This window comes from Dipodomys ordii, unplaced genomic scaffold, assembly GCF_000151885.1.
Source record: "Dipodomys ordii isolate 6190 unplaced genomic scaffold, Dord_2.0 Scaffold1, whole genome shotgun sequence".
NCBI classification, from domain to species: Eukaryota; Metazoa; Chordata; class Mammalia; order Rodentia; family Heteromyidae; genus Dipodomys; species Dipodomys ordii.
Genome location: NW_012267217.1, coordinates 38195784 through 38209427, shown reverse-complemented (window position 1 = coordinate 38209427; position 13644 = coordinate 38195784). Strand labels below are relative to the sequence as shown.

The 13644-nt window shown below is 38.4% G+C and overlaps 1 protein-coding gene across 3 annotated transcripts in view; it reads right to left on the bottom strand.

The window, feature by feature from the left end:
* Nucleotides 1–13644, bottom strand: part of Casp8 (caspase 8, apoptosis-related cysteine peptidase) — a 30544-nt gene continuing 16900 nt past the window's right edge. For all 3 annotated transcript variants that reach the window (XM_013010683.1, XM_013010675.1, XM_013010690.1), the window contains 3 exons: nucleotides 12890–13028; nucleotides 1551–2031; nucleotides 1–312 (listed from right to left, as the gene is read on the bottom strand). In XM_013010683.1, the coding sequence (XP_012866137.1) occupies nucleotides 177–312; nucleotides 1551–2031; nucleotides 12890–13028 (756 nt within the window). In that variant the 3' untranslated portion in view covers nucleotides 1–176. The remainder of the gene's footprint in view (nucleotides 313–1550; nucleotides 2032–12889; nucleotides 13029–13644) is intronic.

The following is a 13644-nucleotide window of genomic DNA, read 5'->3' as shown; positions in this document are numbered from 1 at the left end:
TAATATCATATGTATATGTTTAATAATGCTGGTGTTGCAAAATCAAATCAAAGATTTTACATTCAGTTCAATAAAATAAAGGGTTCTTTTCTAATTTCCCTTCCCATAATCCCCCCAAAAAGTACAAAACAGTACAGTAACAGTTATTAATTAATAAATAAAGTGTTGAGGTGACATTAATTAGGAGGGAAAAAGAGTTTTTTCCTTAGTGTGAAAATAGGCTGAGGCATCTGTTTCCCCATGTTCTTCCAATCAATTTTCTCGCTTACTTCATAATTCACTTTGGTCAGGATAGTAAGGATATCATCACCTCTGAAAAACATAGAGGAAAATCATGATTGTCCCTGGATTGACCCAGTCATCTGCAGTGCCCAGCAGGAGTTCTACTATTCTTTCTCCAAAACATCAGAATCTGAACCCATAAGTTGCTAAACCAAGATCTACTCCAGCTTTTCAGCTTTCAGTGCTTACCAGAAACTTTAGTATCACTATCAGATTTTATTTCCTTCCCTCCTAACCTGTGTGTAGCTTACTCTGCTCTACATATTAGGTCAATTGCCCCCCAACACACACAAATACCTACATGCTACCCCAATATCCTCCCTCTAAAGACCAGCCTTGCTTCTTGAATTCATCTACAATCAAACTTAAAGCAAACAGAAGAGAACTATCCTGTGCAGTCATTTCTACCCATCACTCTGCTAGCTTAGCAATTGTGTTGGGCAACCTCCTCATCTGCCTGTGTAGTGACTCTAGAACCTGCACAATTCCTGGTCTGAGTTACAGAGGAGACATTACACTTTGATGTGATAGCTGAGCTTCATATGCCATGGAAAACTCTCTTCAATATAATGACAAACAGGAATACATGGGGCTGCTAGGCAAGTCCTATTGTTCATCTGTCAGCTGTGTGAGCCTACAGAGCAACTGTGACTTATACAACCCTAATTTAATTAAAAGAAGCACATCATAAATAAAAAGGCTGTTTTCCAAAACGTTGTGGCATCCAAGAGGGCCAAATTAGTGGACATAGGGAGTTGCTGATCTTTGCTATCACTTCCCACAATGCACCAAGAGGATTTGAGGTTGACTAGAGACTAGATAAAGGTTTTCTGACAGCGTTTGGGAGTGTTAAATATTGAAGTGAGTTGCTGCTTTCTTGGAAAAAAATAGAAAACTAGTTAAGATGGTTCAGTCATGTTTCTGCCTAAATACAGAAAGCTAATCTATGTATATCAGTATCCTTTTCAGCTCTGACACTGTAGTAGTCTATTGAGATTATATTGGAAACCCCTAAATCATCCATTTTTCCATATGCAAACTCAAAAGATTAACAGTCATCTTTTGTACTTTGCTACTGACCTGAGTAGTATAGCTACTTCATCCACAGCTAGATGAGTGGAAATGACTTCCCTGGGGTACTTCTTGATGGGATAATATTACTCTGACAGATAAGTACTTTCTAATGAGTTCTGAATATGAAAATGTAGTGCTGGAAATGAGAAAGGGAAACAGTGCAATGTTGAGGTGGGTTGGGTAGAAAAACTTACTGAGGACATCTTTCCCTCAGGTTCTGGCAAAGAGATTGGATATACCACGTCCCCTTCACAGGATCTCGGTAGGATACACAGTTTTTTACAGTAGCCATCCCCAGCAGAAAGTCAGCCTCATCAGGGATATATTTCTTTTGAGATTCTGAGTCTGTCTCTGAGTCAGTCTCAACAGGTACAGCTTTGTGATAGCTCTGCCCTTGGCAAGCTTGAATAAAAAAGATTTTTGGTTTTCCAACCAGTGAAGGGCAATTGGAACCAGTGAAATAAGAGGTCAGATCATAGATGGAGGCCTTCTTTCCATCAGTGCCATAGATAATGCCCCTGTCTCCATGGGACAGGATACAGCAGATGAAGCAGTCCTTCTCACTGTGGTCTGTATTTTGGTAGGATTGCAGAACCTCACTGATGTCCCCTGCTGTGTAATTTTGGAAAAGTACAGTCTCAAAATGAAGCTCCTTAAAGGTCTGGCACAAGGTGTCTGAAAAATGAAATAAGAAAAATTATATTACAATAATTACTAGAACACAGTTCAGAGTTGCAGAAAAATGGGGCCAGGTAAGAATCTGAACTAGGATTTTAAGAACAAAACCTCCTCTATTAGTAGTGGTTCTGTGGGTTCTAATATTTATTGCTGCTAGCTGAAGACATTCTCAACCCTGAGGCAAATGGGGGCAGAGAGTTATTCCCTTAAACTAGTTCGCAAATAGCTAAGCTGTCATTTAGGCTTACTACTAAACCATTTTGAAAGATGACTACATTTCATACGAAATCAGAAAAAATAAAGTTGGAATAAAACATCATCTGCAGAGACCTTCCAAAATGTTTGTATTCATCAAAATAAATAGAGGAACAAAAATAAGGCTCAGAGTCTTATCACATAGTTATCTTCTTTCTGTTCTTCTCTGTTACACAATTATTCCCAAGGCAATCGCTTTCTAATATTAGCGCTCATTTTGTAATAGGTGTGGGTACAGTGATATCTATTCATTTATAAAATTTACATTTTTGAGGTAAGTTATTATGGCGGATGAATATATAGTGTTCTTATACAATCATTTACAATTTGGGGTTAAATCCATAATACATTACTAAAACTATGTAAACTAATGTTAATTCTATTCCTTATTAAGCTTTTGGTTTTTTCTGGAATTAATGATTGTATTTCTCTTGCAAAAATGTTTCCTTTGTTTCACATATGCCTAAGATTGTTTTCTCTTCAAATACATACTAATAGGTCTAAAGTCTTCCAGCAGTTTCAGGCTGCTTGTCCGACTCATCTTAATTTTTTCTGTGAGACTTCTCATCTTGAACACCGCATCCTTCTGCACCAACTTCAACTGCATGCTCAATGTATCTGATTTCTCTTCTGGGACATTTCTTGGTCTATTCCATAATAGACTCTATTGTTTTAACCTATGACTTCTTTCTTGGTTGACTAGCTTGTTTTATGAACTATATTCACTCATGCATGAGCAGTGAATTGTCTTACACTCTTGTATGTCATTATTTCTACTTTTAGACAGGTTAGCAATATTACATAAAGCTATATCCTTAGAATGTTTAAGGTATTCTTTCAGCTTCCAGTATTGCCACTGAGAATTCCAATATTATTTTGATTCCTGAAACTACATATTTGACTTCTTTTTTTTCTCTCACTAGAAGTTTCTAAGATGTTTTGGTATATATGTTTCTCAATTAACTAGATCCTTTCAATCTAGAGACTGTTCATTGAATCTTAGAAAGTTCTATTTCCCCATTTCTTCTGTCCTCTTTTCTGGAATTCACTGTTAGAGGTTAAACATCCTTTACTGATCTTCAATTTTCCTACCTTTTTTTCTCACTTTCCATTTTACTTTTGGTCCTTTCTAGTGTTTTCTTGATCACACTATTTTTTTGTTGGTGGTCATGGGGACTGAACTCTGGGCCTGAGTGTTGTCCCTCAGCTCTTCAGCTCAGGACAGTGCTCTCCCACTTAAGCCACAGCGCCACTTCTAATTTTCTGGTGATTTATTGAAGATAGGTCCCACTGACTTTCCTGCCTGGGCTGGCTTTGAACCATAATCCTTAGATCTAAGTTTCCTCAGTAGTTAGAATTGCAAATGTGAGCCACTGGCACCCATATTATCACACTTTTTTGTTGTTGATGTTAGTTGTGGGGCTTGAACTCTCAGCCTGGGCACTGTCCCTTAGCTCTTCAGCTCAAGGTGATACTCTACTGCTTGAGCCACAGTGCCACTTCCAGTTTTCTAGTGGTTTATTTGAGATAAGAGTCTCACAGACTTTTGTGCCTGGGCTGGTTTTGAACCAGGATCCTCAGATCTCAGCCTCCTGAGTAGCTAGGATTACAAGTGTGAGCCACCAGTGCCCAGCCTGATCACACTATTTTTATACTCATAATTTTTGCTTTGCAGTGATTCTTCCTCACTCTTCTTTGTATCATCTGTTCTTTTAAACACCTTTTATTAATTGCTCTAAGAATGTTCGATATAACTTTTTAAAGGTTTCTTTTTCTCAACATTTTATTCATACTCTGGAGGGGGGTTGTATTACATCTCTATTTTATATATTTTCAATATCAAGTACATGATGACAACTGACATATATTGTATGTCCTTAAGTTCTGCTACTTTTAAAATCCCTACAATATATTATGCTTGAATAAACAAATCAATAGTACCAGGGATGATTACAATATCCTAATGACTATGATCAGTTTATATTAACTTCTTGAACTTTACTCAGTCAAAAAAATCACAAATACCATTTTCAAAAGTTCTTTGATAGTAGACAGTTCACAAAATGCTTTAAAAAACACTGCTGATAGCCAGGCACTGGTGGCTCATGCCTGTAATCCTAGCTACTCAGGAAGCTAAGATCTGAGGATCATAGTTCAAAGTCAGCCTAGACAAGATATTCGTGAGACTCTTATCTCCAATAAACTACCAGAAAACTAGAAGTGGTGCTATGGCTCAAGTGGTAGAGAGTTCACCTTGAGCTGAAGAGCTCCATGACAGGGGCCAGGCTGAGAGTTCAAGGCCCATGACCAACAACAAATAAATAAATAAAACACTGCTGATAGCCATGTGATTAATGAGAAGATGGATAGCCTCTACAAGGTGATTCATGATCATGATGAGACTAACCAAAGAATAGAGGAATTTATGGAGTCTACAAACAGAAGAGAAGGCAAGGGAGTCCAATGAAAAATAGTCATCCAGATAAAGATCTGTGAGAAGACACAGATAAATAAATCAAGGATGTAAAGAAGTCCATATAAGACCTAAAAGGAAATTTCAATGAAGAGAAGCCATTAAAAATGATCAATTAGATAGAAGCCATAGAAATAAAAAAATGGAAAATCTTGACAGCAGAATAGATGGTGTAGAAGACAATCTCAGGGATCAAAGATAGCATAGATATAATAGAGAAAGAGGAGATAATTATCCAGAACAATTCCAAGAAACCAGAAATGAGCTTGCAAGAACTTTAGACCTCAGAAGACCTAATCTGACAGACACATATTAAGGGAGGATTAGAGAAGGCAACTGAAAGGATAGGACATATGTTTAACAAAATTCTAGCAGAGAACTTCCTGAAGATATAAAAAGATAGGTCCATTCAGATATAAGAAACCTTTAGAACACCGAACAGATCAGATTGTAATTCACACAGGATCAATACAGACCAAGGAAAGGATCCTTAAAATTGTCAGAGAGAAAATATTGATCTTATAAAGGAAAACCAGTCATAATAACTACAGATTTCTCGACTGAGACCATGAATGCAAGAAAAGCCTGGAATGATGTATGGCGAAAACCTACAACTACTAACTGAGAATACTATATCCAGCAAAGCTCTCCTTCATAACCAAGGGACAAAAACATTCCATAGCAACAAAAAATTGAAATACTCTTTATAAAACCAACACTACAGAAAATACTTAAAGGCATCCTACATATAGAAAATCAACAAGAACATCATATTGGCAGAGAAAAATGCTCTTTAGCAGAGAGCCAGACGAACATAGTAAGAATAGACAAGGCAGGGCTGGGAAGGTGGCTCAGTGGTAGAGCGCTTGCCTTGCATGCATGAGGCCCTGGGTTCGATTCCTAGCACCACATAAGCCAAAAAGAAAAAAAAGCTGGAAGTGGGGCTGTGGCTCAAGTGGTAGAGCGCTAGCCTTGAGCTGAAGAGCTGAGGGACAGCGCCCAGGCCCAGCGTTCAGGCCCCATGACCGGACCCAAAAACAAAAAAACAAAAAAATAGACAAGGCATAGCCTCTAAAAAGGTGGATAAATGGCAGGAGTTACCAAACACTTCTCAGTCCTAACTCTCAAAAATATCAACAAACAACTCTCCAATAAAAGACTTGTTGGATCAAAAAGCAAGACCCATTCATCTGCTGTCTACAAAAGACACAAACTTGCAAAAACACATTCACCAAGCAAATGGCCCCCATAAGTAGGCCAGAATAGTAATACTAATATCAGATAAAATAGACTTGAAATTAAAATTAGTAAGAGGAGAAGGAAATTACATACTAATAGAGGGAACTCTCCTACAGGATGATGTAACAATTCTAAATACCTATGCACCAAATGTTGGAGTGCCCAGCTTCATCAAATACTAATTGACCTAAAAATACACATAGATCCAAACACACTGATTGTTGGTGATTCCAACACATCATTGTCAGCTCTCAATAGATCATACGGACAGGGGCTGGGAAGGTGGCTCAGTGGTAGTGCGCTTGCCTTGCATGCATGAGGCCCTGGGTTCGATTCCCCAGCATCACATAAGCAAAAAAAAGCCGGAAGTGGTGCTGTGGCTCAAGTGGTAGCGCTAGCCTTGAGCTGAAGAGCTGAGGGACAGTGCCCAGGCCCAGAGTTCAGGCCCCACAACTGGACCCCCCCAAAAAAATAGATCATACAGACAAAAATCTCAGCAAAGAAACCTCAGACCTAAATAATCACCTTGACCAACTAAGCTTAAGGACATCTATAGAACATTTCACCCAGCAGAATATATTTTCTTCCCAACAGCCCATGGAACATTTTCCAAAATAGATCATATGTCAGGTCACAAAGCAAATCTCTGCAAATTCAAAAAAACTGAAATTATTCCCTGCATCCTGTCAGACCACAATGGAATAAAATTAGAGCTGGACACAGAAAATTCTCTCTAACTGATGGAGACCGAACAACACATTGCTGAATGATCACTGGGTCATTGAAGAGATTAGAAGAAAAATTCAAACATTTATGGAATTCAACTAAAAACACACAAAATACCAGCTCCTCTGGAACACAGCAAAGGCAATACTCAGAGGAAAATTTATATCTTTGAGTGCCTATATCAAAACATTGTAGAAATAGCAAGTCAACACTAATGATGCACCTCAAGTTCCCGAAGAAGTAGGAACACCACAAACAAGTAGACAGAGCAAATAATAAAATTAAATCAGAAATAAGAGACTTTAAAAAATAGCATCAACAAAACAAAGAGTTGGTTCTTTGAAAACATTAACAAAATCGACCAATCCATAGCAAATCTGATTAAAAAAAGAAAACACACCCAAATAAATACAGAGATGAAAATGGGAACATCATGACAGGAACAAGCCAGATTCAGAATATTATAAGGGAACATGGTGCAAACTTTTATGCCAACAAATTGGACAATCTGGGAGAAATGGAAGCATTCTTAGAGAATATTGGTATACCCAAACTGAACCAAGATTTAAACCAATGAAATAGACCCCTAACAAGCACTGACATTTAGATGGCAATAAAAGACCTCCCATCCAAGAAAAGCTGAGGACACAATGGATTTACAGACAAGTTCTATAAGGTCTTAAAGGAGAACTCACTCCAATATTCCTCATACCCTTCAATGAAATTTGAAAGGGAAAGATCACTGCCAAACCCATTCTATAAAACCAGCATAATATTCATCACAAAACCAGACAGCGACCCATCAAAGATAACTTCATTTGTTTGATGCACTTCGATGCAAAACTTCTCAATAAAATTCTGGCCAGCTGAATTTAGCAACTAACCAAAAAAACATACACTATAATCAAATAGGATTCATTCCAGAGATGCAAATCTGTTTTTTATACACACACACACACACACACACACACACACACACACACACACACGTCAATGTACCAATTGAAGCAAGAACAAGAATCACATAATCATCTCAATAGATGCAGAAAGAGCATTTGACAAGATTCAACACCCCGTTATGATAAAAGCTCTGGAGAAGCTAGGAATCTATGGAACATTTCTCAATATAATAAAGGCTGTATATGACAAACCTACAGCTGGTCTTATAATTAATCTAAAACTATTTCTTCTAAAATCAGAAATGAGACAAGGATGTCTACTCTCTCCGCTTCTCTTCAATATAGTACTGGAATTCCTAGCAAGAGCAATAAGGCAAGAGAAAATCATAAAGGGGATCCAAATAGGGAAAGAAGAAGTAAAACTCTCCCTCTTTGCAGATGACATGATCCTGTATTTAAAGAACCCTTTAAATTCTTCCCTCAAATTACGGATCCTAAACTTTGGCAAGGTAGCAGGGTATAAAATCAAATCAACCCACAAAAATCAATAGCTTTTTTATGTGCCAACAATGAGAAAATTAGACTGGAATCATACAAGCAACTCCATTTGTAATAGCCTCAAAAATAATAAAATACCTAGGAATTAAAGATGTGAAAGACCTCCTTTATGAAAACTTTAAAAAATCTGAAAAAAGAAAGAAGGAAGTGGAAAACATTCCATACTCCTGTATTGGAAGGATTCATTGTGAAAATGGCAATATTGCCCAAAACTGTTTATAAATTCAATGCAATACCCACCAAAATCCCAACAACATTCTTTACTGATATAAAGAAAGCCAAAAATTCATATGGAATAATAAAAGACCCTGAATAGCAAAAACAATCCTTAGCAGAAAGAACAGTATTGGAGGAATATCAATAGCAAAATTCAAACTCTATTACAAAGCCATAGTAATAAAAAAAAAAAAGGCTTGATACTAGCACAAGAATAGTCCTGACAACCAATAGAACAGAATAGAAGACCCAGAATGAACCCACTGACCTATAGTCACCTAAAATTTGAAAAGGGAGCAAAAAACACAGGTTGGAAGACAGCATCTTCAAGAAATAGTGCTAGCAAAATTGACCATACACATGCAGAAAACTGAAGCTAGAGCTTATCACCCTGCACCATAATCAATTCTAAATGGATCAGAAACCTCAATATGAGGCCAGATACCATAAAAATATTACAGGAGGGATAGAGGAAACACTAGAGCTCCTAGGCACAGGTTGAAACTTCCTAAGTAAAGATGCAGAATCACAACAAATCAAAGAAAGACTGGATAAATGAGATTGCGTTAAACTGAAGAGTTTCTGTATGGCAGAGTATATAACTAACAAGATAAATAGAAACCCTACAGAATGGGAGAAGATTTTTTACTAGCTATGTGTCAGACAAGGACCTTGTATTTTAGAGCTCAAAAAATTAACCCCCCCCAAAAAAAATCCTCAAAGAAACAACCGCCTCACTGATAAGTAGGCTAAAGACTTAAAGACTTCTCAGAAGAAAAAAATGGCCAATGTACACATAAAGACATGTTCAAAATGTGTATATATACAAGATGCAGGGCACTGGAACCAAATACAGTCAAAACAGGGGTTATACCATGGAGGAAGAACATACTAAAGAAACAAAAAATCACAATACATTATAAAATATTAAAAATAACAGCAAGAAAGGTAAAACCACTTGTGTCCCTAACTTTGGGTTCATTTCGCTTAGCATCATCTTACATGGTCATATGTATATAGCTTTTGACCTTTTCTGGTTGTCTGGTAAGAGTATCCTAGACGTATACTAGTTATTGCAAATAAGGGAAACCATGGGGCCTACATTTCTTTGGGCCTGGCTTACTTTAATTAATATAATTTTTTCCAAGTCTTTCCATTTTCTAACAAATGGGGTGGTGTCATTCTCTCTGATGGAGGCATAGAATTCCATTGTACATACATACCACATTTTCTTGATCTATTCATCTACTTTTCTAATTTGAGGAGGGGAAAGGAAATAACAAAATGCTGAAATAAGAATACAGGTTGAGGGCTGGGAAGGTGGCTCAGTGGTAGAGCACTTGCCTTGAATGTATGAGGCCCTAGGTTCGATTCCTAGCACCACATAAGCAAAAAGAAAAAAGCTGGAAGTGGCGCTGTGGCTCAAGTGGTAGAGTGCTAGCCTTGAGCTGAAGAGCTGAGGGACAGTGCCCAGGCCCAGAGTTCAGGCTCCACAACCGGACCCCCCAAAAAAAAATACAGGTTGACCCATTGTAATAATGAGATGTACAAGACACTATGTTGAAAACAAACTCTACAACTTAGGGAGGGGAGGAGTTGCGGAGCTGGGGAGGGAAGGGATGGTAGGGGGAAAACAAAGGAGGAGGTAACAATGCTTGATAGGAAATATACTCATTACTTTACTCATGTAACTGTAACCCTTCTGTACAGTATTTTTACAATAAAAATATATAAAAATAAATGTTCAAACATCTCTGGCCATAAAAAAAAACAAAAATCAAAACAATATTGAGATTCACCTTACTCAAGTTAGAATGGCCATTATCTAGAAAACTAACAGTAACAGATGCTGGCAGGGATGTAGCCAAAAAGGAATACTACTACACTGTGGAAATGTAAAGTTGTTCAACCACTCTGGAAAGCAGTATGGAGGTTCCCCTAAAGACTCCACATAGAGCTCCCCTATGACCCAGAAATTCTACTTTTAGGCATTTATCCAAAAGACCATAAACCAGGCCACACTAAAGCTACCAGCATAACCATGTTCACTGCAGCATTGTTTACCACAGCCAAGATATAGAATCAACCCAAATGCTCGTCAGTGGATGAATGGATCAAGAAAATTTGGTATGTATGCACAATGGAATTCTACTCTTCCATCAGAAAGAATGATATTGTACTATTCATAAGAAAATGGAAAGACTTGGAAAAAATTATAAGTAAGCCAGAACCAAAGAAACATAGGTTGCATAGTTTCCCTCATTTGTGGTAACTAGAATGTACCTATTAATCAAGTAAACACACTGGATGGTAAAAAAAAAATACACTTGGACATAAATTATACAGGTCTCGACATTCACACACTAAGAAAAGGATGTTATTCTTAGGAGAGAATCACAAGGCTCAATATGCATATGATCACATAAAACATTTATCAAAATGAACTCTAAGGGCTGGGAAGTAATTAGTGGTAAAGTGCTTGCCTAGCATGCACGAAAGCCCCGGGTGACATTCCTCAGTACTACATAAACAGAAAAGGCCAGAAGTGGTGCTGTGGCTCAAGTGGTAGAGTGCTAGCCTTGAGCAAAAGAAACTCAGGGATAGTGTCCAGGCCCTGAGTTCAAGCCCTAGGATTGACAAAAAAAAAAAAAAACCTCCAGGAAACAGAAACATGACTTTCTTTTCTTTGTTGCTGTTTCTGTTTTATTTGCCTTTTGTCTTGTTTATCTGTCTTTGAGAAGGTAAGGGGGCACAGAAAGGGTAGGACATGGGGTGAACAGTGCAGCAGTTATACTTACTAGACAGATACTATGTTAAAAATGAACTAGTCAACTTATGTGGGGAGAGGGTGGGAAGGGAAAATCTGGGAGAAAGCTAGGGAAGGGGTGACACTGTTTAAAAAGAAATGTACTCTTAGCCAGATGCCAGTAGCTCACGCAGAAATATACTCTCTGCCACATGCCAGTAGCTCACGCCTGTAGTCCTAGCTACTCAGGAGGTTGAGATCTGCGGATTGCAGTTCCAAGCCAGCCTGGGCAAGAAAGTCTATAAGACTCTCACATCGAATAAACCACCAGAAAACCAGAAGTGGTGCTGTGGCTCAAGGGGTAGAGTGCTAGCCTTGAGCTGAAGAGCTGAGGGATAACACCCAGGCCCAGAGTTCAAGCCCCATGACTGACAAAAAAGAAACAAAGAAAGAAATGTACTTTTTACCTGACTTATGAAATGGTATCCCTCTGTACAACACCTTAATAAACAAATCATATTTTTTAAAAAAATTCTTTGGTGATATAAAAGCTGTTAACATCTCAATGGCTGAGTTGGGTGATTTTTATATTCCTATACCATAAGTGATTATATCGTTTTACTTGTGAGTTCTCAATGTTAACCTGAACAGAGGAACTTCTAACTAGTTGCAAATGCTATATCGGTTAAAAATTCACAAAGTTAGCTGTACCAATAACACAACTTTTTTTTTTTTTTGGTCGGTCGTAGGGCTTGAACTCTGGGTTTGGGCGCTGTCCCTGAACTCTTCAGCTCAAGGTGAGCGCTCTACTGCTTGAGCCACAGCACTACTTCCGGTTTTCTAGTGGTTTATTGGAGATAAGAGTCTCACAGACTTACCTGCCCGGGCTTGCTTTGAACCTCGATCCTCAGATCTCAGCCTCCAGAGTAGCTAGGATTACAGGCATGAGCCACTGGCGCCCGGCTCCAATAACACAACTTTTTTTTTTTGCTAGTCCTAGAGCTTAAACTGAGGGCCTGGGCACCATCCTGGAGCTTCTTTTGTTCAAGGCTAGCACTCTACCAGACAGCCACAGTGCCACTTCCAGCTTTTTCTGTTTATGTGGTACAGAGGAATATCACCCAGGTCTTCATGCATGCTAGGCAAGCATTCTACCAATAGGCCACATTCCCAGACTAACACAACTTTTATAAACACAATCTGTATGCAAATCTTATAACCATGGCATTTTTTTCACCTAATTTTTTTTTTTTTACTGAAACATTATTCATTAGAGTTCAGGGGCTGGGAGGGTGGCTCAGTGGTAGAGTGCTTGCCTTGCATGCCTGACGCCCTGGGTTCAATTCCTCAGCACCACATAAGCAAAAAGAAAAAAGCCGGAAGTGGCTCTGTGGCTCAAGTGGTAGAGCGCTAGGCTTGAGCTGAAGAGCTGAGGGACAGAACCCAAGCCCAGAGTTCAGTCCCCACGAAAGGACCCAAAAAAAAAAATAGAGCTCACTGCTTCTTCTCATATGTCTTTTAGTAAAAGTTGATATTTATCATTATGCATATATTACTTTGATTTTAAAATCAATTCGAAATAAGAGCATTCATGTAAAAAGAATATATAAGGAATGTTCACCACCTCTACAAGGAAATTTGTTTAAATCTGTTTTCTTAGTATAGCTTTTGCTATCCATTTTTTTTACTTAAAAACACAGGTGTAAGAAATATTTCATGTCTTTCTTTTGTGTTCTACTGTACCTTCATCCAATTTTGTTCCATTCCTATCCTTCATTTTCTGAAGTGAAGGTAACTTCCGTGCCTCGCTAAAATCGTAATTGTTGAAGATCAAACAATATCCTCGAGGTTTGTTCTTCATTTGGTAAACCTTGTCCAATGTCTGGAAAACAAACACCCAACCCAAGGGCTTACCCTGGGGATCAAACACTAGAGAATAGGTTAAGCTAGCCCAAGTGGGAAACAGGTGTGCTTTCTGATGCTCTTCCAGGGCCCATTTCCTTGAAGAACTAATTTCCACCCCTGCCCTCACACAGTCCCTCCCCCCTCACCCCCAGATGCCTGCTCCAGAGTCAGCTGTGTAGTCAGTGTCCCTGGGTCTTCTGAGCACACTGCATCTATGTCAGTATTGCAATAGTATTTCATCATCACTATTTGTTTTCATTTCTGCTTCCTTTGCTATACAGAAGCATAATCAATGAGGTTACAGCTATGACAGGGCTGGAATTTAATTAATTTGTGAGAGCACAATCAAGAGTAGCTAGTGGTGGAAGGAGCTTAAAGAAGAATAAAAAAGAATAGACTATTTGCCACTATTAAAGAAGAACAAGGAAGCCTGTTGGGAACACAGGGGAAAGTTCAGGGAGTGTGAAGGAAGGGGTGATTGATTGGAATACAAGTTTAATGTGTATAGAGATGTAACAATGAAATCCCTCCCCATCTAAACACCATAAGCCAATACAAAAATTAACAAACCAGAGCAATGGCTGAATGTCTTT